This window comes from Neoarius graeffei, chromosome 15 (genome assembly GCF_027579695.1).
Source record: "Neoarius graeffei isolate fNeoGra1 chromosome 15, fNeoGra1.pri, whole genome shotgun sequence".
NCBI lineage: Eukaryota > Metazoa > Chordata > Actinopteri > Siluriformes > Ariidae > Neoarius > Neoarius graeffei.
The window spans coordinates 14,240,454-14,267,234 of NC_083583.1; the positions used below are offsets into that span (position 1 = coordinate 14,240,454).

Below are 26,781 nucleotides of genomic sequence, written 5' to 3' on the forward strand. Positions count from 1 at the left end.
TTCAGTTGCTTAGAAGTTACTCTGGGGTCTTTTGTGAGCTTGCAGACTATTCCATGCCTTACTCTTGGAGTGATCTTTGTTGCTTGACCACTCCTGGGGAGGGTAACAATGGTCTTGAATTTCCTCCCTCCATTTGTACACAATCTGTCTGACTGTAGATTGGTGGAGTCCAAACTCTTTAGAGATGGTTTTGTAACCTTTTCCAGCCTGATGAGCATCAATAACGCTTTTCCTGAGGTCCTCAGAAATCTCCTTTGTTCGTGCCATGATACATTTCCACAAACATGTTTTGTGAAGATCAGACTTTGATAGATCCCTGTTCCTTAAATAAAACAGGGTGTCCACTCACACCTGATTGTCATCCCATCGATTGAAAACACCTGACTCTAATTTCACCTTCAAATTAACTGCTAATCCTAGAGGTTCACATACATGTACTTTTGCCACTCACAGATATGTAATATTGGATCATTTTCCTCAATAAATAAAATTTGACCAAGTATAATATTTTTGTCTAATTTGTTTAACTGGTTTCTCTTTATCTATTTTTAGGACTTGTGAAAATCTGATGTTTTAGGTCATATTTGTGCAGAAATGTAGAAAATTCTAAAGGGTTCACTAAATTTCAAGCACCACTGTGAATATGTGTGGTTTTTTTTAAATCCAATATGGTCATTCTTTCCATTAGTTCATGGCATCATTATAGTTTCATCGATTCTTCTAGCCGAGTAACAGCAGGTGCTGTGTAGAAACTTGTGGAAAAACCTGCGGAACTCAGTATTGAAGACGGTGTAGATGATGGGGTTCAATGCACTGTTCACGTAACCCAGCCATGTGACTGTGCTCATTAAGTAGTATGAGATTTCACATGTCTCACACAGGGCCCTCATCGTGTGAACCACGAAGAATGGAGTCCAACAGAAAAGGAAGGCACCTGGAGACAAAGAGAATTAAATGAAACTACTCTAATATTAGAAGACATGATTCAAAATGCAACAGGCTTGTTAAACTTTCAATATTGGTGATATTCCAGCTCAGTGAACACACACTGTTGAATTTATTCTTATTCAGGACACACATAGTGAGGACCTGATACCAAACTTGTGCATGCTGCTCTCAGATTCAGGTCTCAGAAATAACTATGGTGTGCCTCATTTATGCATGATTCTGACCTTGAACCACAATATGTCAGGCTGTAATTTATTTTTAATTAATTTCATTAATTCACTAATTTACTAGCGTTATTCCTTTAAAGTCTAAGAAAGGTGATTTTTTTTCCCTCTCACATGGAGGACATTGGAAGGTATGTGATCTTAAATTGAGACCTTGCTTACCTCAAGGAGCAAATTGATTTTTATGGATAAAACGATGAATGCATGATTACAGTGAGATGAAATCATAACAGATGAATGCTTGGTCAGCTTATCCTTCAAACTGTATTTATGTTTTCTTCACAGGAGAGTGTGTCAGTTTAACAAAAAGTATTGATATCCTTTTTTAATTCGACAACTCAAAAGCAAGATAAAATAACCTACATTATGATTCCATGATGGGCGGCACGGTGGTGTAGTGGTTAGCGCTGTCGCCTCACAGCAAGAAGGTCCGGGTTCGAGCCCCGTGGCCGACGAGGGCCTTTCTGTGCGGAGTTTGCATGTTCTCCCCGTGTCCGTGTGGGTTTCCTCCGGGTGCTCCGGTTTCCCCCACAGTCCAAAGACATGCAGGTTAGGTTAACTGGTGACTCTAAATTGACCGTAGGTGTGAGTGTGAATGGTTGTCTGTGTCTATGTGTCAGCCCTGTGATGACCTGGCGACTTGTCCAGGGTGTACCCCGCCTTCGCCCGTAGTCAGCTGGGATAGGCTCCAGCTTGCCTGCGACCCTGTAGAAGGATAAAGCGGCTAGAGATAATGAGATGATTCCATGACTGTGATTATGTTGAACAACCCCAATTTCAAAAAAGTTGGGACACTGTCAATAAAAACAGAATGCAATAATTTGCAAATTATGGAAACTCTATGTTTCATTGAAAATAGTACAAAGACAACATATTAAATGTTGAAACTGAGACATCTTTTTTTTTAATTCTCATTTTGAATTTGATGTCTGTCACACGTTTAAAAAAAAAATACACTTCATAATGTGCCAAATGTTTGAAATGGGAGACAGGTCTGGACTGCAGGCAGGCCAGTTTAGCACCCAGACTCTTTTACTATGGAGCCATGCAGTTTTAACATGTGCAAAAAGTGGTTTGGCATCGTCTTGCTGAAAGAAGGAAGGCTTTCCCTGAAAAAGATTTTGTATGGATGGCAGCATATTGCTCTGAAACGTGTATATATCATTCAGCATTAATGATGACTTCCCAGATGTACAAGCTACCTGTGTCATGTGCACTAATGCACCGTCATACTATCACAGATGCTGGCTTTTGAACTGTGCACTGATAACAAGCCGGATGGTCCCTCTCCTCTTTAGCCTGGAGGATGTGGTGTCCATGAGTTCTAAAAAGAATTTCTACTTTTGATTTGTCAGACTTCAGGACAATTTTCCACTTTGCCTCAGTCCATCATAAAATAGCTTGGGCCCAGAGAAGATGGCGGTGTTTCTGGATATTGAAATTGAAGTCTACATAAATAGAATTAAATTTGTGTAATTGACTTTTGTGAGATTTGTAAATCATTTATCATATTTACAAATATACTACATATATGTATAGTCAAGAGAATTTGAATTAATAATGATGTAACATGTGATGTAACCTTGTGAATGGCATTTTCGCATGTCTTAAAACCTTCTATATTCAACAGCTTGAATGAAATAGTTTTCTTCAGAGCACCAACTTCATATTTGGTACATATATCAATTAGACCTTGCTCTTTTCACTGATCTAATTTGTTTTCTGGTAGACCTTGTCAGATTTTTGCTATAAGCATTCAAAATACAGATGCGACAAGCTTTTTTTCCATTTTTAGGGGCCTATATATGAGACAAGTATAATTTTTGTCACAGATATAACATGTTTTCCTGATAGTACTATAACATGTCTTATAGATTAAAAAGAATCAGACATCTGATGTCATTAAATCTGGAGATATAGAGAGCCAAAAGTGCTACCATGGACAAATGCGCATTCCAGGAAGCCATATTTGGCATGCCATAAATCTGCAAATAATGTCACATACAAAGGTCTCCTTCTGTGTACAGAGCCTTATTATGTCAAAGAATCATGTGTGCAAATTTGAACCATTTAGTGTGAACAGTTCAAAAGTTATTAGCCATTGAACTATGGATGTTTGATTGTAATACTTGTTTTTATGCTAAATATGGGGCCACGCCCCCTTTTTGAAAGCTTAATATCTCCAAAACTAGTGGAGATATTGGCCTAAAATTTTGCACAGTAATTACTGGTATTAGTTACAAGGGCATCAAAATAAAAAATTATGAGGCAAATCTCAGATGGTAAGTCGGGAGCCTTCTGGTGATTTGGCACAGAATTACCCAGTTAACGTATCATAACTTTTGGACTTAAACCCTAAACTCTGAATACACAGTGTTCATTTGTGTTCAGTTGAAATTATGTAATGACTTGAGGTATTCCTTTAACAATTGCTGTAGTCAGACATCTGGAAAGAGATATATTACATCATTTTTAAATCCTGGAACAAACCGTGAAAAGGCAGCATGCTCTGACCGCAGCATGCCCCCCCCCCCCCCCCCCCCCCCCTTCTTATAAAGGATGAGAAGTCTGAGTTTTAGAATTAGCCAGCATTACAGCACAGTTTGCACAAAAAGCTTTGGATAATTCAGTAATGCCAACGGCGACACACATATTTATTCTGCATTATGCAACTGTGACACATTGTGAAAATGACCTTACTGTCCAAATTCAAATAACGCCATGAAAAGCATGGCCTGAATGCATAAATTGGATTTATGAATGAGTTTTCTGTATGTCATGCTAAATTATTCAAAAAACGACGATGATGGGATTTCTATATATATCCACTAATGGAGTTGGACTCTGATACAGCAAATGTGACATTGTAATATGACGTATTTTATGTTCTTTTCAAGGTGCAGATATAAATTAATAGCACTTGATTGGTTTCATCTTTATATACAAAGTGGTTGATTAAATTGGGGGGGCAATTTGATTTAATGCATACTATATATATCTGGTTTCGTGTATTATGAGAAATAATTACCTCAGGATTTTAGGGGATAAAAATCCAATAATGGAGGTTAAATAAAAAAAAAAATCAAATGTGTCTTATTTGAATTCATATCTACAAGGCATCTGTAACTACGAAAGGTAAGATAATGTAGCTAAATGTGTTTCATGAAGAAATGTCTTATATATCCGGCCTTCAGTTACATGTTACATGATTTAAAAAAAATAAATAAATAATTTTTAGGTACTGGTATACTGAAAGCAGAGTAAGATTGAAATCTTTATTGCATGGCACTATAGCCTGCACCCACTACACTGTTAGAAACAGGGGTACAGTAGGAGTCCATTTCTGTCCCCCAAGGTACAATCTACACTAATGTACCCCCGAGGGCTCATTGCTAGACCTCAAGGTAACTTTGTGTAGCTTTTTAGGGACAAAAACGTACATATACACTCGTGGTCAGAAGTTTACATACAGTGACATGAATGTCATCTTGGATATGAATGTCAGCAATATTTGGGCTTTCAGTAATTTCTTTGAACTGTTCTTTTTCTGTGGCAGAATGATTGAACAGCATAAATCTTTAATTAAAAAAAACACTAGAATTTGGTACACAGGTTTTAATTTTCCTTGGGTTTTCTGAAATCAACACAGGGTCAGAATTATACATACAGGGTCAAAAATTTACATACGCTCACTTAGATTATTAAATCAGAGGTGCTGAAACTTCCCAAATGTCTCTTACCTTACCAAGGCCAAGGTCTCTTAACTTCCTGTTAGTGATCATGATTGACTACAGATGGTAGCTTCTCTGTGCCTTCATAAAAAGGGTTTGTTTACAGCACTCATTGGACTGACCAACACACAGTAAAATGGGAAGGTCCAAGGAGCTCAGTGCAGATCTGAGAAAGAGGATCGCAGATATACACAACTCCAGAATGTCTCTTGGAGACATTTCTAAAACAACTGCAAATTCCAAGATCAGTTCAAACAATTGTATCCAAGTTACTGTGAGGTGTAGTCACTTTGCCAAGCCACTTTGCTTCAAGAAAACCCAAACTGTCACCCTCAGCTGAAAGGAAATTGTTTTGGATGGTCAGGAACAACCTGGGAACCACCATGGCACATCCCTGCCAGAAACTTGAACATGACTTGGGACCTGGGAGTTACAACAGGGCAGTGAACCCAAACATGCATCAGAGCTGGTTGTGGAGGATAAAGCAGGCTAATATTAAGCTTAAAACAAGTCCTGACTTCAACCCTATTGAAAATATATGGACTGTGCTTACGGAGTCGAGTCCATGCCAAGAAAAAAAAATTAATTGAACTCTACCAATTCTACCATGAAGAATCGTGAAATATCCAACCAGAATTCTGCCAGAAGCTTGTTCATGGTAAACAAAAATGTTTGGTCAAGGTGAATCTTGTGAAGAGACATTTTACCCAAATATTAGGTGTGCTGTATGACACTGTATGTATAATTTTTGACACTGTATGTATAATTTTGATCCTGTGTTAATTTCAGAAAACCCAAAGAAAATTAAAACTTGTGCACCAAATTCTAGTGTGTTTTTTTTTAATTAAAGATGTACGCTTTCATTCTGATCATTCTGCCACAGAAAAAGAACAGTTCATAGAAATTACTGAAAGCCCAAATATTGCCATGACATTCATATCCAAGATAACATTCATGTCACTGTATATAAACTTTTGACCATAACTGTATGTTCCCAAGCAGTATATAAAGGGTACAAATAATTACCTTAGAGGACACTACCCCAGCAACAAGCCATCATTCTCCTAAAGGTACAATAACGTACTTTATTTTCTGAGAGTGTATAATGCGTATCAAGACTCCAGGGCTTGTGTAGAGGGAGAAGTTAATCATCTCAGGCCCAGGTATTAATTTTTCATTTTAATAAACTCCATAATTACAATGTACACGAAAAAGCAATACCGGATTTATGAACCGTTAGATACAATCAGTTAATTTACTCACTGAAAAGGTGACAAACAAGCCATGTAATGACAACGCACGCATGAAAATGTCCAGGATGAAAACAGCTTGTTGAGACACCATGAAAACCTGACAGACATTAGGTAGAAAATGGATTTAGGTAGAAAATCATGAGGAGTGTGAATGCAGAAGATGCCATGTGAGAGCTTTGATATTTTTTGGGGGTGGGTGGGTCTATGTTTCATTTAGAGGTGTCACCTCCAGCATAAGTGTGATTAAAATTATTTTTCATTCTGAATCATGAGATGGTTTGACCCCTGGCAAGACATGGGCCAGGAGAAAAACTAATATGAATCTCACAAGCAAGGATTGGTTTGATATAAAGAAAATTTCAGGAAGAAACTACAGTGGAGATAGATTTTTTTTTTCACCTAAGTATAAAAACAGGACAAGTTATCTATATTAAGCATTTAATTTTATTTATTTATTTTTTAATTTTATCAAATGTGAAGGGGCGGCACGGTGGTGTAGTGGTTAGCGCTGTCGCCTCACAGCAAGAAGGTCCAGGTTCGAGCCCCGTGGCCGGGGAGGGCCTTTCTGTGCGGAGTTTGCATGTTCTTCCCGTGTCCGTGTGGGTTTCCTCCGGGTGCTCCGGTTTCCCCCACAGTCCAAAGGCATGCAGGTTAGGTTAACTGGTGACTCTAAATTGACCATAGATGTGAATGGTTGTCTGTGTCTATGTGTCAGCCCTGTGATGACCTGGCGACTTGTCCAGGGTGTACCCCGCCTTTCGCCCGTAGTCAGCTGAGATAGGCTCCAGCTTGCCTGCGACCCTGTAGAAGGATAAAGCGGCTAGAGATAATGAGATGAGATCAAATGTGAACATGGATGAATGAATCCTTGTGTATGAGTCCATGTTTTTCTGGTACTGGTCAATATATTGATACCAAACAGAGTAACCTACTTAATCAATTACGTGCATCATGGAACATGTTATCAAAAATTGCTACTCCTCACTGAGTTTTCAATGGGTTTTGATTCTGATTGTTTTGTTTGGAAGATCTAATCAGTCTGCACACAAGTTACTCCCTGGTTTTGTGATTTCTCATTAACAAATTGCTAATTAGGCTGATTAATTAACTTTCAGGAAAATCGCCACTCCACCCTGAGTTTTCAATGGGTTTTGATTCTGATTGTTTTGTTTTGAAGATCAAAAATTGTTCTAATTTTTCCCATGAAGAGCAACATAGTTAATTATAAAAGAGTCTGGTTTCTCCTGGTACGGCCACGTGAGCTACTGGGTCGCTGACGCTCTGGTTTAACTCTATTTATGCTGGTTGATCTTGTGTGTTGCGAGCAATTAGCTTGGAAAACAGGGTTTTGAATGCAAGTCTGGTTAAAGCCAAACAAAACCCCAAAAATAAACTCTGTTTGCCAATCACGCCAAGTGCCCTGATGTGCCAAACTCTCCCCCTGCACATTTTAATTAAAAATAAAACTTTATAACAACTACTTATCCATTTTAAAAGTTGCAATATTGCTAAAAATAGGTTTACCTGGGCGTGGCCATTTGCACTGAAAGTGGATATCCGCTTGTGATGTAGCTTGCACACTAGTACACTGTCTACATTAGTAACACAGAGCCATTGACTCAGATATTTCCCGTAATTTTTTTGTAGCTTTGCTGTGCAGACATGGAAAATGTTCCTGAACAAAAAGCAATTCAATCGTATATGTCTGAACCAGAATATCAGCCTGGGGAGGAAGAAACAAACAGTGAAAGTGATTCCAGCGAAACCAGAAGCGATGAAATGCGGACATTTCTACACTTGGTCCTTCAAAGTAATAGCCTTTCTAGGATTGGGGATGGCAAACCCCCCCCCCCCCCCCAATGATTTCCCTTCACAACATTCAAGCTTATTTTTACATCCAAACTCTTGACACTCGGGCATCTTCAGGGTTGTTGACAACAATTTAGAAGCGATGTATCCACTAGATCTCAGCCTCGGTAAATCATGCAGTGTGTGAGTGATGTCACAATCTCGGATTCACTCCCATAGTTTGCACTCAAAGTGTGATATTTGAACCTCGGAGAAAGCAAGATTGCAGTGCTCAGGGAAGTTTTATTTAAAAAGAAAAATAATCTGTACACAGTATACAGGTACAAATATGAACAAATGAATAATCGAACATGTCTTGTAGGGATATTATCTGTCAGTATAAAGGAGTTTATTTTTTTGGGTTTTGTGCTTGATGCTTGTGTCACACATTGGCGTTTCAGCCTTGCGTATGTACGGTGTATCAGGATATGTGGCAGTAAGAAAGGAACGTCACAGCATCGCCAGCTTACGTAACTAATACTCTAGGATGCGTAACACGATCTCCTTGTATGCTAGGGTGTGGCATATTTTTAAGTCCGCGCTTAAAAATCCATAGTAGCTTTGATACATCATGTGTACACCATAAAAACGAAAGCTATGCAGCAGTGACGAGGCGGGAACGTTGCTTGAACACCTATTATGCCGTGCAAACGCTTTAGTTGACATATGTCTGATGAAGGTGGCTCCGGGGCTAGCTGGGTGGATGCGGCAATGTCTTCCCTCTTCCTTTGCCCTTCTTGGGTCCTGACTTCTTCACTGGCATGATGCTTTCTTGACTGTGACAAATGACAACGAACACAGCATGGGGCCCCCTTTTATACCCACCTGTGAATGCCGCAGATACACCGCAGGTACGCAGCAGCAACATCAAACGTCAGAACGAAACGCCACGCCAATTAAACGGTTACGCAGCGGTAACGCATCATACGCCATGCATATGCCTCAGTAGGCCATAACTGTACATCCCTTGAACCCCATACAAACCCCAGATATGCCACAGTAACACCACATATACACGGTATACGTCACAGGACTTTAATTTTGGACAAAATACGCCTCATTTCTTGGCGTTTGACCCACACGCCGCTTATGTGGCAAGATACGAGACAGTGTGACACAAGCATTAAGGATGGTCTGAATATAAAACTTTTACACCCAGTAAATATAATGAAGCAAACTGGTAAGGTTATGGTGTGGATTTACAAAAGTGAGAATTTAACATTGCAGGTAATTTAATCCAGTTAGCACTGGGAGTAAAGACATATTAAACATATCTGAGTTCGGAGTCAGAAATGTTGTGTTTCATAAGCATCAAAAAAATATGTGCACCTTTCAGTATGCCAGAATTGTTGTTTCTATAAATATATATATTTTTTGTGAAAGACTAATATGCCTGTACACAAAACCTACTCAAAGAAGTATTCATGAAAAATGTAATCTGTCTGGCCGACATGAGTCACAAAATGACTCAAATTATTTATGCAGAGAGTTTTGGAGTTTTTATCCTTCACATTTTCTGAGATCACATTAGACAACAATGACACATTGCCTCTGGTAGTTTCTCAAGAAACTGAAAAATATTATTTTCGCTGATTTTCAGCTGCTATGATATTCTTTAAAAAGTTAGATTTGCTGTTCAAAAATCCTGTTGTATGTCAACATCATTCTCCATACCACTTTGGAGTGGCACAGTCCAAAGAAAAAGTGAAAGAAAAACATCTCTCTGCACACTATATATCTTTTTGGATACATCTTTTTGTCCATATATGGATATCTTCTAGTCGAAAAACATTGTTGTTATATTTATTTTCCACATATTTTGTTACCAGCTAGCCAACATGAGCTACCGTAATCTGACAGGATTTTCAATTATATTCCCTTCTGGGAGTCTCTATTTGCACCCAGGTGAGACTAGTCTTATGGGAGCTGTTTGGCTATTTCCAACTGGTTAGAGTTAGAGTGTAAATAGCATTGTTGGCTTGTTAGCTACAGTCACCTGGGTGCTTGTCTTGTCTCTGGTTGGTGCTATACAGGCTGTTTCACAATCAGGGTTTACTTTTCAGGTCCACAATAGTCCAAAAATCAAACATTACATTTTGTGTTTGTCTGCTACCAAAAATGACCTTTTGAGATGGAAATGAACTGCGCAGAATTTCAGAGCTACAGGTCATATACTGGGCGGCATATAGTGTATTGCGAAAACTGACCACTTTTTCATAGTCCACAAGAGTAAGAGATACAAAGTGAAAAACTGTTGAAATGGATGTGATTTTAAATACAAATTTTCAACTACTGTGCAGCAATGTGTGTACATGGTGGTAATTGTAATAATAACTGAAATGGGGCTGATCCCTGTGGTTTTCCAGAAAGGACACTTTTTGATGGACTCACACTTCAACCACATGTGAAGCTCCGCTGCAAATGTGTCTTGCATCTGTTTCAAGTCCTGATTTTTACTGTGCAAGAACAGAGTATTCTGCTTCAAAAGAGACAAATATTTTCTTCAAAAATCATTTACAACCTCATCATATTGTATGGTGAGTGATTTCCAGAGAGGACTTTTTTGACGGACAAAGGATCCTGTCAGAGGTGCTCAGTTTATTTTAAAAAAAAAAAGTAACTTGCACTTAAATATCTTTCTATTGTGAATGAAAGTACTGTATACATCCCAAAATAAAACCTAGGTAGTGCTAAAAAATGTGATTATTAATTTAACCAGTAAAATATAAGTGTAATAATGAAAGTAGAATTAAATGAAATGATCACAAGGTCAAAACTGAGCCCGCATTAATCTTCTTAAATGCATTAAACTTCAAGTAAACTTCTATAGGTATTGAACTCAACCAAAACAAAGGAGGTCGTTGTGGACTTCAGGAGAACCAGGAAAACAATCCTGTGTTGTTTTTGTCTGTGCAGTCTTAACTATACGTTCCAAATCTCTCTGGTTCTCTACAGTACAGCTGGTGTACAAAACTGTGACACAATAACAAAGCAAGCCCTCTATTCTTGGGTTTCACGTGATGTCACATCTGCCTCATTAGTTATTCAAAACTTTAGCTGGTGGTCTACCAAAGCTCAGTTGACAAAGCGTTTGTATAGAGAAGGTGCATTGATTGCATGAAAAATGCCTTACGCTTGCATTGTTTTAGGTTGTTCGAATCGATCAAACTGTGAAACTGATAAAAGTTTCTTCAGGGTTCCTCATGAATTAATAAAAAAGGGTGAACGAACACAGGATTTCACAAAAAGAGGTTGAGAAAGGTGGCTTTTGAACCTCTGACTGAAATCGAAGAGAGCCAAGTCGAAGCATGCTTGAGTTTGCAGTGATCACTTGAAGATAGGTTTGTATCTCCCTCTCAGCTATGGCCTTCGTGTTTTCCAAGTACTTTTCTTGCTATGTGTCATTATTTTAAAGTACTTTTTTTTGTCACGAAGCGCTAAAGTCCCCAGCTGTTTCTTTGTTTCCTCCTCACAAAGTCCATATGCATGAAGGTCGCGACAAAATTCTTACCCAGCCATACAGTTACAATGCGCTGTGATCACTTCACTTTCCGTCTTGTTTATCTAAGATCCAGATCTTTAAAGGGGTTTCTGATGATCTTTGTGAACGATTTACCTGAGAGATAAGAGCCAACACAAGTGAAAATCAAGTAAACTGTTGTTTGTTTACACTTCAACTTGCAGTGCTTCATTGTAAAGATGCGAATGAAAAGCTTAAAAAAAAAAACATACTTACATGGGCAAAAACAATACAGGATTCATTCGGCAGTGACTTGATACCAAGGTCCTTTACCCAGCCACATACAGTACAAAAAAGTTGCAACCCTCCATATTATTCCACGCTGTCATCTGTTTTGCGGTGTAGAAGGACATCTGCAACACCAGATAGTTCGAGATGTCGGGGAACTCGACTGAAGGGTAGTTTTCGAGATCGTATGACAAATCCTTCTTTCCCAGACTGTAGGGGTCGATTCCATTGCACATAGCAATCTTCTGAATATATCTAAAGCGAGCAATGGCTTCTAGATTATGAGCATACTCTGATAAGTTATTGATAGTTGTTTGCACTACGGCAGCCGTTTTGGTTTGCTAGACCACCAGCAATTTTACCAGAAGTGAAATCGCTAAGAAAAGTCACATGACTGAAACCCAAGAATACTGGACCTAGTTACAGGAGTTGGTGTTATTCAAAAAGACAACCACAATTGTGAAACAGCCCGTATACACTCGTGTAAATAGCCACACTGCCTCTCCACCCTGGGTACAAATAGCTTTGTTGGCTACTAACATCTCAGGTGCATCTGCCTTCCTTTATTTATTCATTCATTCAGAAATGTTCACAATTTTCATTACTAAGCTTGTCAGCTAGGTAACCTCAGCTAGCTGCTACCTGACAGGATTGTTGTCATATTCATAAATGTTGATAATCATCACTGCTAATCCTAGCCATCTAGCTAAAATCTCATCTCATCTCATTATCTCTAGCCGCTTTATCCTTCTACAGGGTCGCAGGCAAGCTGGAGCCTATCCCAGCTGACTACGGGTGAAAGGCGGGGTACACCCTGGACAAGTCGCCAGGTCATCACAGGGCTGACACATAGACACAGACAACCATTCACACTCACATTCACACCTACGGTCAATTTAGAGTCACCAGTTAACCTAACCTGCATGTCTTTGGACTGTGGGGGAAACCGGAGCACCCGGAGGAAACCCACACGGACAACATGCAAACTCTGCACAGAAAGGCCCTCGCCGACCACGGGGCTCGAACCCAGACCTTCTTGCTGTAAGGCGACAGCGCTAACCACTACACCACCGTGCCGCCCTCTAGCTAAAATGAGCTAACCATACAGGATTTCTAAGAAGATTTTAAGTCATTCATAAATGTTTACGATCTTCAAATATTTTGACGGGCGGCACGGTGGTGTAGTGGTTAGCGCTGTCGCCTCACAGCAAGAAGGTCCGGGTTCGAACCCGGTGGCTGGCGAGGGCCTTTCTGTGTGGAGTTTGCATGTTCTCCCCGTGTCCGCGTGGGTTTCCTCCGGGTGCTCCGGTTTCCCCCACAGTCCAAAGACATGCAGGTTAGGTTAACTGGTGACTCTAAATTGACCGTAGGTGTGAATGTGAGTGTGAATGGTTGTCTGTGTCTATGTGTCAGCCCTGTGATGACCTGGCGACTTGTCCAGGGTGTACCCCGCCTTTCGCCCATAGTCAGCTGGGATAGGCTCCAGCTTGCCTGCGACCCTGTAGAACAGGATAAAGCGGCTACAGATAATGAGATGAGAGATAATATTTTGACCTGGTCTTTACTGCTATAGTTAACATGAACTAACTACAAACCTGATTTTTTGAGAGGATTTTTTAAGTCATCATACATTTTCATAATCTTCACTGCTATAAATAAATAAATAAATAAATAAATATACTCAGCTAGCTAAAATGAACTGCTAAACAGCATGAGGCAACCTGACAGGACTTCCAAGACAATTTTAAGTCATGTTCACAGCTTTAGTGCTAGCACTGTTGAATATGAACTAACTACTACAACCTGACAGGATTTTTAAACTTATAAATATGTTCATAATATTCACTATGAAAAATAACGAACTATAACAAAACTGAGCTAACTAATCAGACTGGATTTTAAGTCATATTTATAAATATTGAGGCTAACACATCCAGCTAGCTAGCATGAGCTAACATGGTGGGTTTTCTGAGTGGAATTTTAAGTCATATTCATAAATATATATCATGTTTATAATTACTGTATAGTGTTTGACTCATGAGTTATGCTAGCTGGATGTTTACGATAAGCTAACATGGCTTTTCTTGGGAAAAGTGCGATCATAAAACAATGACTACTTAGAAAGGTTTATATGTCTCTGAATCCATGTATGGGTTCTAAGGCAAACCCATCTGTACCACTGAAAGATATGGCCATCAATCGTCCAAAGTAATACCAGTCTAGATCAATAACTAGTGATTGTGTAATAATTCTGTGGTGGGATCTATATTGCCCTTCTATGTATATCTGAAATTATCCTTGATTCAAACACTTACCTACAACGACAGGTAGGACCTTCATGGCTTTCCGCTCCCTGCCATTGATTTTGGCCCTCTTCTTTCTTTGGGCTGTGTTCTGAATCTCAGCATAGGCAACAGTCTGAATGGTACTGTTACTGTACTCTGGTGGTAAGGGGCAGCTGGGCTGCATGTCATCATCAAGTTCGTCCACATTGCACTGTGCCAGGTCTTGCTGGATGACACGAGGCAACACAGGCATAGGAGTTGGCAAGGCTGCCAGTGGTGGAAGAGCAGCAGCAGCAGCAGCATGCTGAAGCCTACGGCAAGCCTGGATGCTCTTCATCAGCTTGGCCTTACGGGCCTCTTCCCAGCGGCGGAGGCCACGGAACATCCCACAGTAAAGCAAGAGCATAATGGGGCAAGGGATGAAAAAAGAGCAGACGGAAGAGTACACTATATAGTTGTCATCCTCCAGCTTGCACACTGTTGGGTCACGGTTTGGGACATTGTTTATGCCAAAAATGATGGGAGAGGCCACAGCTAGAGCAAGGAGCCAGGTGCCTGAGAGTAGGATGAGCTGCCGATGGTCCACATGCCTTCGGTTGTAGTTGAGTGGAATGGACACTGCGATGAACCTGTAAGAGGATGTACAGAAGTAAAACCAGAACAGCATGAACATAAAGTGTCTACACACAGCGCTCTTTGGGGCTATGATAATGAAGTCCAACTTTTTCCATGCAATTCAACTTCTAAACAGTGCTATTTATGTTTATAGACATTTTGCAGAAATGTTCCAGTTAATCTTAATCTATGTTTCATAAACATTAAGAACATATTTTCCATAACTTGTTAGATATGAATAAACATTCGAACCTGTCAACGCTGATCGCACACAGGTTGAATATAGAGGCTGTGCAAAGCATCACGTCCATAGCCATCAGCCCATCACAAACGACCATGTCCAAGGACCAGACACCACCCTGAAACTAGACAGAGTATAGTCTGATATAAAACAGTTCCTTATCCACAAGCTTCTGCCTTAAATACAAATAAATGCATTAATATATACCAGTGGTATTCAATTAAAAGATCCAGTAACATTAGTGATTAGTTCATGGCTTTGATTAAACAATTTGAAGTAGTCTTGTTTTATTTTGACTAGCACCACAATCTCTACACAGATCAGATACACCAATCAGCCATAACATTAAAACTACTGGGAAGGGGCGTGAATAACATTGATTATCTCGTTACAGTAGCATCTATCAAGGGGTGGGATATATTAGGCGGCAAGTGAACAATCAGTGCTTGAATTTGATGTGCTGGAAGCAGGAAAAAAATGGGCAAGTGTAAGGATCTGAATGACTTTGACAAGGGCCAAATTGTGACGACTAGATGACTAGGTTAGAACATCTACAAAACAGCAGGTCTTGTGAGGTGTTCCGGTTATGTAGTTGTTTGTAAATACCAAAGCTGCTCCCAGGAAGGACAACCAATGAACTTGTGACAGGGTCATGGGCACCCAAGGCTCGTTGATGCATACCCGGCTTGCTGCGTACAGTATGGGGCTGCATAGACACTGACCAGTTAGAGTGCCCATGGTGACCCCTGTCCACTGCCAAAAACACCTACAATGGGCACATGGTCATCAGAATTGAACCATGGACCAATAGAAGAAGGTGTTTACGTTTACATCATGTGGGTGGCTGGGTTCATGTTCATCACTTACATGGAGAAGAGATACCACCAGGATGCACTAAGGGCAGAGGTAGTATGATGCTCTGGGCAATGTTCTGCTGGGAAACCTTGGGTCATGACATTCATGTGGATGTTATTTTGACACGTACCACCTACCTACACATTGTTGCAGACCAAATACACCCCTTCATGGCAACAGTATTCCCTTATGGCAGTGGCCTCTTTCAGCAGCACAATGTGCCTTGCCACACTGCAAAAATTGTTCAGGAATGATTTAAGGAACTTGACAAAGACTTCGAGGTGTTGACTTGGTCTCCAAATTCCCAAGATCTCAATCTGATTGTGCTGGGCGAAAAAGTTGGATCCGTGGAGGCCCCATATTGCACCTTGCATCTTGGTGCTGGATAGCACAGCACACCTTCAGGTCTTGAGGTCTTCTGAAGTCCATGCCTTGACAGGTCAGAGCTGTTTTGCCAGCACAAGGAGGACCTACACAATATTAGGCAGGTTGTTTTAATGTGATGGCTGATCGGTATACATTGGTTTTGAAAATGAAGCAGAAAATAAACGTTTACTTCTCTGTACAGTCAGTCATCAAAGAAAACATTGTTTTCATTGTCAACTTATTTTTAACAAGCGATGCTGTCAATTTGCTAATCCCACCAGTGAGGGAGAATAACAATCTCTGAGCTAGACTCTGGTCCAGTGCACTGCCTTCAGATAAATGCATGTGATTAAATTAACTGCAACAGAAGATCTGCTGCGAAAACAGCTGGAACCTTGGAACATTTTCTCATATTTTTATTAACCATGCTACAGGGTGTTTTGTTTTTTTGGGGGGACTTATTTCAATCTGCTAAAATACTTTACGCAGCATGGTGGTGCAGAGGTTAGTGCTGTTGCCTCGCAGCAAGAATGTTCTGGGTGGCTGACGAGGGACTTTCTGTGTGGAATTTACATGTTCTCCCCATGTCTGTGTGAGTTTCTTCCAGGTGCTCCGGTTTCCCCCACAGTTCAAAGACATGCAGTTAGGTTAACTAGGTAGTGAATGTCTGTGAACGATTGTTTGCCTGGGAAGCTGCGACAGGCGTAGCAAGCTGGCGGTGGATGAAGTGTGCTCTTGATAGACATTAATTGTCCTACCAGGGTGTCAGGATAAAATAAAATAAAAAATACTTCACGGAGCAACATCTGGAACATTGTCTGCCAATTAATGACTTCTGATCTACACAGGAAAAACAGTTAATTGGCATAATGCAAACTGCTTCCCAATCGATAGTATATGATTATTTTTATAACACTGTAGAATAAGACTATATTTAAACATATATTATTTATACATATTATACACTCACTAGGGGGCGGCACGGTGGTGTAGTGGTTAGCGCTGTCGGCTCACAGCAAGAAGGTCCTGGGTTCGAGCCCAAGGGCCTTTCTGTGCGGAGTTTGCATGTTCTCCCCGTGTCCACGTGGGTTTCCTCTGGGTGCTCCGGTTTCCCCCACAGTCCAAAGACATGCAGGTTAGGTTAACTGGTGACTCTAAATTGACCGTAGGTGTGAGTGTGAATGGTTGTCTGTGCCTATGTGTCAGCCCTGTGATGACCTGGCGACTTGTCCAGGGTGTACCCCGCCTTTCGCCCGTAGTCAGCTGGGATAGGCTCCAGCTTGCCTGCGACCCTGTAGAAGGATAAAGCGGCTAGAGATAATGAGATGAGATAAGATGAGATATTATACACTCACTGGGGGGCGGCACGGTGGTGTAGTGGTTAGCGCTGTCGCCTCACAGCAAGAAGGTCCGGGTTCGAGCCCAGCGGCTGGCAAGGGCCTTTCTGTGCGGAGTTTGCATGTTCTCCCCGTGTCCACGTGGGTTTCCTCTGGGTGCTCCGGTTTCCCCCACAGTCCAAAGACATGCAGGTTAGGTTAACTGGTGACTCTAAATTGACCGTAGGTGTGAATGTGAGTGTGAATGGTTGTCTGTGCCTATGTATCAGCCCTGTGATGACCTGGCGACTTGTCCAGGGTGTACCCCGCCTTTCGCCTGTAGTCAGTTGGGATAGGCTCCAGCTTGCCTGCGACCCTGTAGAACAGGATAAAGCGGCTAGAGATAATGAGATGAGATGAGATACACTCACTGGCCATTTTATTAGATACCCCCATACACCTGCTGTTTGATGCCGTTATCTAATCAGCCAATCCCTTGACAGCAGCACAGTGCATAAAATCATGTTGATACAAATCAAGAGCTTCAGTTAATGTTCACTTCAAACATCAGAATGGGAAAAATTGTGATCTCAAAATATGACTTTCTTTCACTGTGGCATGGGTGTTGCTTTGAGCTAAATGGACTGGTTTGAGTATTTCAAAAACTGCTGATGTCTTGGGGTTTTCACACATACGGTAAACAACAGTCTCTAGAGTTTACACAGAATGGTGTGGGGGGAAACACAGAGTGAGCAACAGTTCTGTAGGTGGAAACAAACGCCTTGTTGATAAGAGAGGTTGGAGGAAAATGGTCAGATTGGTTTAAGCTGTCAGGAAGGATATAGTAATTCATAGCAACTCTTTACAACTGTGACGAGCAGAAAAGCATCTCAGCATGCAACAGCAGAAGACCATATTGGGTTCCAATCCTGCAGCCAAGAACAGGAATCTTAGAATCAAGAACAAGTTCCTGTTAAAGTGGCCAGTGAGTGCATATAAATCAACTAATTCTGAGTTTAAACTGGGTTTCCGCAACAGGTTTCAACTCAATTATATACTTTTGATTCATTTAGATTTAAAGGAGAACTGAAGTCATTTTTAAACTTGCTTTATTTCTTAATGTGTTATTCAATTATGCTTTCAGTTTTAGTAACCTTATATCGTGACTCGTATTGGCAACTAATTGCAATTAAATATTATACTTATCAGCCTATTCGGTTTTTAGCCATATTGAATTTAGTTCGTTTGGTCCACGGCAGGCGTCACTTATCCGTGCGATCTTCATGAGACTTGGGCGAGACTTCGAAACATGAAGTGTCAGCCAGGTGTCAGTGCCGCCATTTTGAAAATTGTTTTCCAAACGAAATATTGCACAAAAAAAAGAGTTTAAATGCCGATTACTGCCTACTTTTTTCAAACTTTCCTGATTGCTATCAAAACAAAAAAAAACTTCCAGCTTGATTACATCAGCATTTGAAAGAGGGCATGTGCGTCTTTTGACAATGTTGGTAGATGTTGGTCACTTTGATTTCCGCTGTACGTTTTACTTCCGTCCTACGATGTCTCGCACAGGTCTCAACGAATCTCGTTTACAGCTATTGCTTTGACATATGGACTGATATGTTACATAGCATATTTCAAACACTCATAACTTGCTATAACAGTGACAAAATAGCTGTCAGAAATGTATTCCTATATTTAATAAAATGAGATAAATAGAATTTTGATAATAAAAAAAAGTGCTTTCAGTTCCTCTTTAAGATACAGAACACCTCAGCATGGTTTACAGAAAGTGTCTGATCACTTTCCCCTGCAGTTTGTCATATCACTGTTAATGTTAGTATCATAACTTGATTTGGACGCCAAATCAATATGTTTTCATGTCCATATGTCTTCGCTATTTGAATATCCATAAGATAAGTTGCAAAGCTGTGCATTTTATTTCTTTCTGATCCACCTGTTTAAGACGCACAATGTGTTACTAAGTCCTGCAGTGTTTATTTTTCTCACTCTAAGACCTCAGCTGTGTAAAACTTGGCAGTATCGCCGCCACACTGGGGATTTGTCTGTGTACAATCACCAGCTGGGTGAAGGTTAATCTTTTCCTTCATGCCCCGTTTAAGGGATTTTCTCAGTTTTTGTCTGAATCCTTATAATGCATAAAGGTGTGTGGACTGGAAGGAGCCTTGACATACAGTTGGCTTTCATCTTGGTCTGTTAAAGCATCACTAAACTGTTGTCTTACGCAACAGGGCAGACAAATTAAACCTGTGCTAGTGACCCGGGTTTAATGGGATCAGATAAGTGGATTAAATTATAAACACGTAACAGGACAGAGGTATTTCCAAGGCATGCCAAATTTGTTTTTACAGTCTTTCAGACATGCACTGGGATGCTCTAGTAATTTATATAGTTGAATGCTAAAGTTTGAACACATGGATTCTGGACTCTATTATACGATTTATAAGTTAAAAATAAAATGAATGGATATGGTGAAACAAGACAATCCAAATTATCAGGAAATATCAGAAGTAAGTCCAGTGAAAAGTAAAACATTTTGCTATGACCTCCAGATTTGATTTGAAGCTGGAACTGAAACAGTATTATTGTGACCGATACATACATGAACAATTTCACAATTTAAAGGTTTACTTGTAATATTGAAAGAAACATCTGTGAAACTCTACTGAATGTGAAATGTGATCTTGTCATTTGTTCCAAGGGTATGTAAACCTCTGTATCATATATTATAAGCTAATTAGCACTATTTCCATGAATAACAGTCTTTATTCGATCCATGTTCACTGGATATGAGCAATCGCACACTCTGATTGGCTACTCTACTACTAGGCTATCAGCTCATATATTGTGAGTAGAGAAAAACAAAATGGCGGAGCGTTTTGCTGAACCAACCAAGGACAAAATAAAAACTTGACTCGAAAACAAAACACCAAAAAATACAAAAAAAAGCAACAAAATATGGAATAAAAGTATTTGATGGTAAGAACATATCATTTTTTTCAAGAATTATTATTAAAGCATTTTTCACAAATTGCTACTGTCATTTCACCAGTTTGTTTACATTAAGTGGAAATTATTTTGTTGGACATTTTGTATAAGGTTTTATTTATCCAATTTGCAAAAAATTAAAATAAAAATGCTCTGTTTTTCAAAATCCAGTGAATGTGGATAGAATAAAACAGTTATTCCACTCAATCTTGTCGTACACGGCTTCTAGCCAACTTGGTGCGACTTGGTGGAATAATTGTTAAACATGATTTCAATTCAATTCTATTTTATTTCTATACTGATTTTAACAATAGACATGTCACAAAGCAGCTTTACAGAAATATATAAATTCCAGATATACATTTAAACATATGAACTTAAATTTATCTATAAATGAGGAAAGAAAAAGGTATGAGGAAGAAACCTTGAGAGGAACCAGACTCAAAAGGGAACTCATCCTTATTTGGATGATAACAGATAGCCAAGTCAAGTTTATTTGTATCATGCTTTTAACAACAGACATTGTCACAAAGCAGCTTTACAGAAAATTAAAGACTTTACACACAAGCTAATATTATCCCTAATGTATCCCCAATGAGCAAGCCTGTGGCAATGGTGGCAAGGAAAAACTCCCTCAGACGACATGAGTAAGAAACCTTGAGAGTAACCAGACTCAAAAGGGAACTCATCCTCATCTGGGTGACCATAGACAGTGTGATTATAAATAACTCACTTCTATAACTGTGTCTTATACAGTTACAAAGTGTAATTGTGTAACCAGGAAAATCATGATATAGTTTTTGCATGAAGTTGTCACAGTGCAGGCACTTATGGATGTAATCACAGAAGAGTGACGAGGAGTAGACAGTGTCAGAGCCAAAACATGAGACAAGAATCAGAGTCATAGAACTAGCGAGGGTCAGGCGATCAGCAAACAGCGTTAAAGGGAATAGACAAGAGCATAAACAGAAAACAGTGACACAAGAGTCAGAAGAACAAGAGTCAGTCAGAAAATAACAAAGCTTGGCATGAACTGTAGAAGACAGAACAAGGCTTCGCATTGAAGTGGAGTAAGTGAAAAGTTTATATTGGCAGGGGGATTAATTGGAATAATGAGTGACAGCTGATCTCAATAGAGAGCGTGCACGTGACGTCACGAGGTCACGTGATATTTGTTTATCTGCCATCTTGGACGGCATGGCCGCGCATAGAACTTAGACGAACCCGTTCTAATTATCAAGTGTGTAGGAGTAGATCTTTCAAGAATGGTTATATCTTGTTCAGCATTTGGTTGTACCAATAGACAGGGCCAAAAGGAGGGCCTGTCATTTTATAGATTACCCGCAGATGAGGAGACACGCGCAAAATGGGTGTCCGCTGTGCGAAGAGAAAACTGGTACCCCAGTTCTACCAGCCGAATTTGTAGTGAACACTTCATATCAGGTAGGTGTAATCTTCTAATTCAATACTCCTAGTACATCTGTTAAGTTGATTTTCGGATTGAATGATAACTGCATAGTCGGTGATTTGTGATTTTTTTTTTCAGACAAAAACATACATATTTACAACCCTGTCATTATCTGGAACTGAGTTTAGATTTCGAACATTCTTACGATAAAACGTCCTGCATAGTCTCTTTATGATAAACGTCTTAATGCCACTTACCCGTGAGGTTATCAAGTAGACATTCTTCTTCGGAACCTTCCAGAGGTATAGTTGGGATACCCATCCCGCAACAAAATATTTATAAGCTTCCAGGCTCTTGTAAGCTTTGAGGGCTTTGCCAGTGTAACACGATTCACGATTAACAAGAAAATTGTAAATGTCGTGGTAGGCCAGATCGGGCAAATCGCCGGCACCGCAGCTCCGAATTTCCCTGAACAAGGATTGCGGCAAGTTGTACGGATCTGCAATCCCCAACCTGGAACGCTTTTCCGCGTAACGCTGCCTCACGTCACCTTCAAGATGCTGAACAAACTTAGACAAGTTATCGCGCGATGTAGATGGGGTATTTTCCGAATTTTCTTGGGGATTACTCCCTGGATCCATTACGCTCGCGCAAGGTAAACAATCCTGAAGCCGTCCAATATGGCGGAGTAAACACGGACGGGTCACGTGACTGCACATCCTCTATAGTCGGGAGACAGAGGGCGCTGAGAGTTGTGGGAAGTGTAGTCCATGGTATCCATGTTTGTAGTTTGGACAGGCTCAGTGGGTTTACTGACAGAAGTCTGGTTTGTTGACGTTATCAGCTATTCGCTGATGGAGACTTGAGTGCGAAACTCTTCATGGCAATTATTGTCCTCAACCATCATAGCAAAACTATTTCGATTAATTGTCCAAAACGGTCTTCTAAATGTATCTTTAGGCTGTCCATATGGGGCCATCCTCCACAGGAGCAAAGTGATAAGGACTCCATTTGTGGTATATACTCTCTTATTTATTTATTTATTTATTTATTTATTTATAAAATGTTCCATTTTGCGCCCTTAACTGTTCTTGGATTGGTGCCTCTTGGGGAAACTATTTAAGGTTCAATGTAGAAACTTATAACAGAGTGTTCGCTGTTCACAGACTTTTCCATGTAGACTATGCTTAGGTTGCTAAGAAGCCTGTTCTTGGCCCTCTTTCAAAAAAAAATGTAGGCTATGCAATCCAGTTTTAGGAAAAAAATTAATTCTTTCTTACTTGTGATACTGAACTTCATGAAAATACAATACAATAAAAATGAAATCATAACATTATTGTACAATTGTAACCTTTATCACTCTAAACGTTTTGCATGAGATCGTTCAGGTGAATTTATCATATCGCCGTGTTGGTTTTATAATTAACACTTCTCAGGTAATTGAGAATGAGATTATCTCGGAATCTGGTGAATACAACAAATTAAACTGGACTGAATGTTCCAGAGTGAGGAATGGTGGTGTTGTGGGAAGTGTTTTTGCCTCACAGCTCCAGGGTTCGAGTCTGAGCTCAGGTTACTGTCTGTATGGAGTTCTGCATGTTCATCCCATATCCAAGCCCAAATACATGGACGTAGATATTCTAAATTGCCATTATGTGAATGAGTGTGCAGATGTGTGTGTGTGTGTGTGTGTGTATGGTGTTATGTGATAGACTGCCATCCTGGAATAAGCTCTCTTGATCCTGACCAGGATTAAATGGTGACTGAAAAAGCATGAGTAAATGAAGCTTCCAGCTGTTCAATAGTGGAAGAATTCATTCAATATTTTAATACAGAATTGATTCAATATTTCATGTTTTATAGTGTGTATATGTGTTTATTTGTATTATTTTTTGGTACTGTGGATTTTAACTTATTACTGGAAGAGTTCAGTTAAGAAAAAGCAATACATTGCATTACTGGCATTTAGCAGATGTTCTTATCCCAAGCAATGTACAACATACCCAGAGCAGCCTGGGGAACAGTTAGGGGTTAGGGGCCTTGTTCAAGGGCACTTCAGCATTCCTGCTGGTCCAGAGAATCAAACCAGCAACCTTTTGATCCCAAAGCTGCATCTCTAACCATTAAAGGTAGACTGCCTTTCTGATTTTTCAAGTGTAGGTCATAAAAAGAATTTTCCCCGACACCCAATTATTTTTGTTTAGTGGACCGGAAGCTACTGAATTCAAATCACAGACTTCCAATTTTATGAGTTGTTTTTTTTTAAATAGAACAATTAATGAATTTAGAGCCAGGTGGCCCTAAATTCTCCGCTATTTTTTCCTGCTTCACCATGACCCAATTCAAGATATTGTGCCATGCATCACGTGGTAGGCTTTCCCTGTTTGTGCAAGGCATTTTGGGATACAAATTTGAAACAGGAGAGAAAAACAGAGGACGCGAGTATGCGAATGAAACGTGGAAGACCGACTACAGTAACGTAAAGTGAGAAAAGACATTATGTTGCGAAGGAAAGGAAACGCAGGACCAAACTAATAAATACCAGTGGTCAGCGAGCACCTCAGTGTGATCAGCTGTACGTTTATGGCCCTTTTCCACTACCCTTTTTCAGCTCACTTCAGCTCACTTCAGCCCGACACGGCTCGCGTTTCGACTACCAAAAACCGGCACGACTCAGCTCGTTTCAGCCCTGCTTAGCCCCTAAAACTGGCACCGTTTTGGAGTGGGGCTGAAGCAAGCCAAGCCGTGCCGAGTGAGGTTGGGGGCGTGAGCAGACACTCCCCTGTGCACTGATTGGTGAGGAGGAGTGTCCTCACATGCCCACACACGCCCCGCGAGCGCGCTGGGATCTGTAAACACCGCAAACCCGGAAGAATAATAATTACGAATTACGAGAATTTCTGAAGCCTTATGCGCCTCGCCTCATCTATACGCTCTTGCCAGTATCTGTTGGCGTTGTCGGTGACAACAAGCCACAGCACCAAGACCAGCAACACTAACGACTCCATGTCCTCCATGTTTATTGTTTACTATTCGGGTCGTGAGACTACCGCTTAAAAGCTCACTGAATCAGTGACATACAGAGCATCGTGGACGAGTTCGCGGAGCGCAAGGCTCGTCGTATGCCCTTCAAATAATGCGCGCAGTAGGCTATTGATGTTTTATTATGAGCCATGTACAGTATGTCACCTAATGTTTTTTTGTTTCTGAGTTACATGTTCGTTTGAAGGACTTAATGTACAAAATAACATAGTTGCACCCGGTAGTGTTGAAATTGGTAAACACAGTGCATTCAGTGAGGTTTGCACCGCCCTCCTTTTATTTCTGACTCTTCCTGTCACCGTTGCAACCTCTGAGCGCTCATTCGTATGCCCTTCAAATAATGTGCGCAGTATAGGCTATTGATGTTTTATTATGAGCCATGTACAGTATCCTAATGTTTTTTGTTTCTGAGTTACATGTTCGTTTGAAGGATTTGATGTACTAAATAACATAGTTGCACCCGGTAGTGTTGAAATTGGTAAACACCGCAGTTGCGGACATTTTGTAGCCTAAAATGATGTTATGATAAGCTTTAATAAAGGGCCCGGTCATTTGCCCCGCCCCCGGCCCGGCTCTGACTTGTTCCGCCACTGTCACTGATGTCACTGTTTGCGCTGCTTAACGACATCACGTGACGTCCACCCACTTTCGCTAACTCCACCCAATGTGTCCACCCACTTCCAGCCAGCACGGTTCAGCGCGGTTGTAGTCGAAATGCAACTCCAACAGCCCCGCTCAGCTCGACTCGGCTCGACTCGGCACGGCACGGCTCAGCCGCGTTTGTAGTGGAAAAGCGGCATATGTGACAGAATGATGTAACTGTCAGTGCACGGTCAAAGGTAAACTTGTAGATGGCAGTAATGCAACATTGTGGATGCCAACTGCCGTAAAATCCAAAAGAAGAAGGAAAAGAAGAAGAAGGTAAACCTGCGCATGCACACAGGGACTTCCTCTGTCTGCTTGACTACGCAAAGTGAGCGATTTCATGCACAATATTTGCTCGGGAATGATCTCAGATTAAATAGCTTCCCAGCCACAGAATGGCCTGTTTTTTGAGATATTGCAAAAATAAACATCTCATCTCATTATCTCTAGCCGCTTTATCCGTCTACAGGGTCACAGGCAAGCTGGAGCCTATCCCAGCTGACTACGGGCGAAAGGCAGGGTACACCCTGGACAAGTTGCCAGGTCATCACAGGGCTGACACATAGACACAGACAACCATTCACACTCACATTCACACCTACAGTCAATTTAGAGTCACCAGTTAACCTAACCTGCATGTCTTTGGACTGTGGGGGAAACCGGAGCACCCGGAGGAAACCCACGCGGACACGGGGAGAACATGCAAACTCCACACAGAAAGGCCCTCGCCGGCCACGGGGCTCGAACCCGGACCTTCTTGCTGTGAGGCGACAGCGCTAACCATTACACCACCGTATGTTTCAGCCCTGGCTTTTCCCATTTAATTTGTAAAGTGAAATGGGATAAAATGCAGTAAAGTAAGATTTCACATGGCAGTGCTGTGGGTAGTGTTGCTGCCTCACAGCTCCATGGTCCCCAGTTTGAGCCTATGCTCTGGTTTCTGCCTGCGTGGAGTTTTGAATGTTCCTGCTGTTTCTGTGTGGGTTTCATTCGGGTTCTATGGTTTCTTTCCACCTTCCAAACCCATGCAATTAGCCTAGGTGTGTGTGTGTGTGTGTGTGTGTGTGTGTGCGCGCGCGGTGGTCAGGAATGAACTGGCACCCCATTCAGAGTGTCACCACCACATGCCCTGTGTTCTTTGGGTAGGCTACAGGTCCACCTTGACTCTCATTCACCTATAAATGCCTGATAAATATTGACTGACTATGACTATAAAGTTTAAACTGGAAATATTGACATGTATACAT

The 26,781-nt window shown here is 40.7% G+C and overlaps 1 protein-coding gene across 1 annotated transcript in view; it reads right to left on the reverse strand.

The window, feature by feature from the left end:
• Nucleotides 1-689: 689 nt before the first annotated feature.
• The window catches only part of drd4b (dopamine receptor D4b), a 28,646-nt gene continuing 2,554 nt past the window's right edge, over nucleotides 690-26,781 (reverse strand). Inside the window, exons 2-4 of the mRNA XM_060940423.1 lie at nucleotides 14,905-15,017; nucleotides 14,068-14,666; nucleotides 690-934 (exon numbers count right to left, since the gene is read on the reverse strand). Of these exons, the coding sequence (XP_060796406.1) occupies nucleotides 690-934; nucleotides 14,068-14,666; nucleotides 14,905-15,017 (957 nt within the window). The remainder of the gene's footprint in view (nucleotides 935-14,067; nucleotides 14,667-14,904; nucleotides 15,018-26,781) is intronic.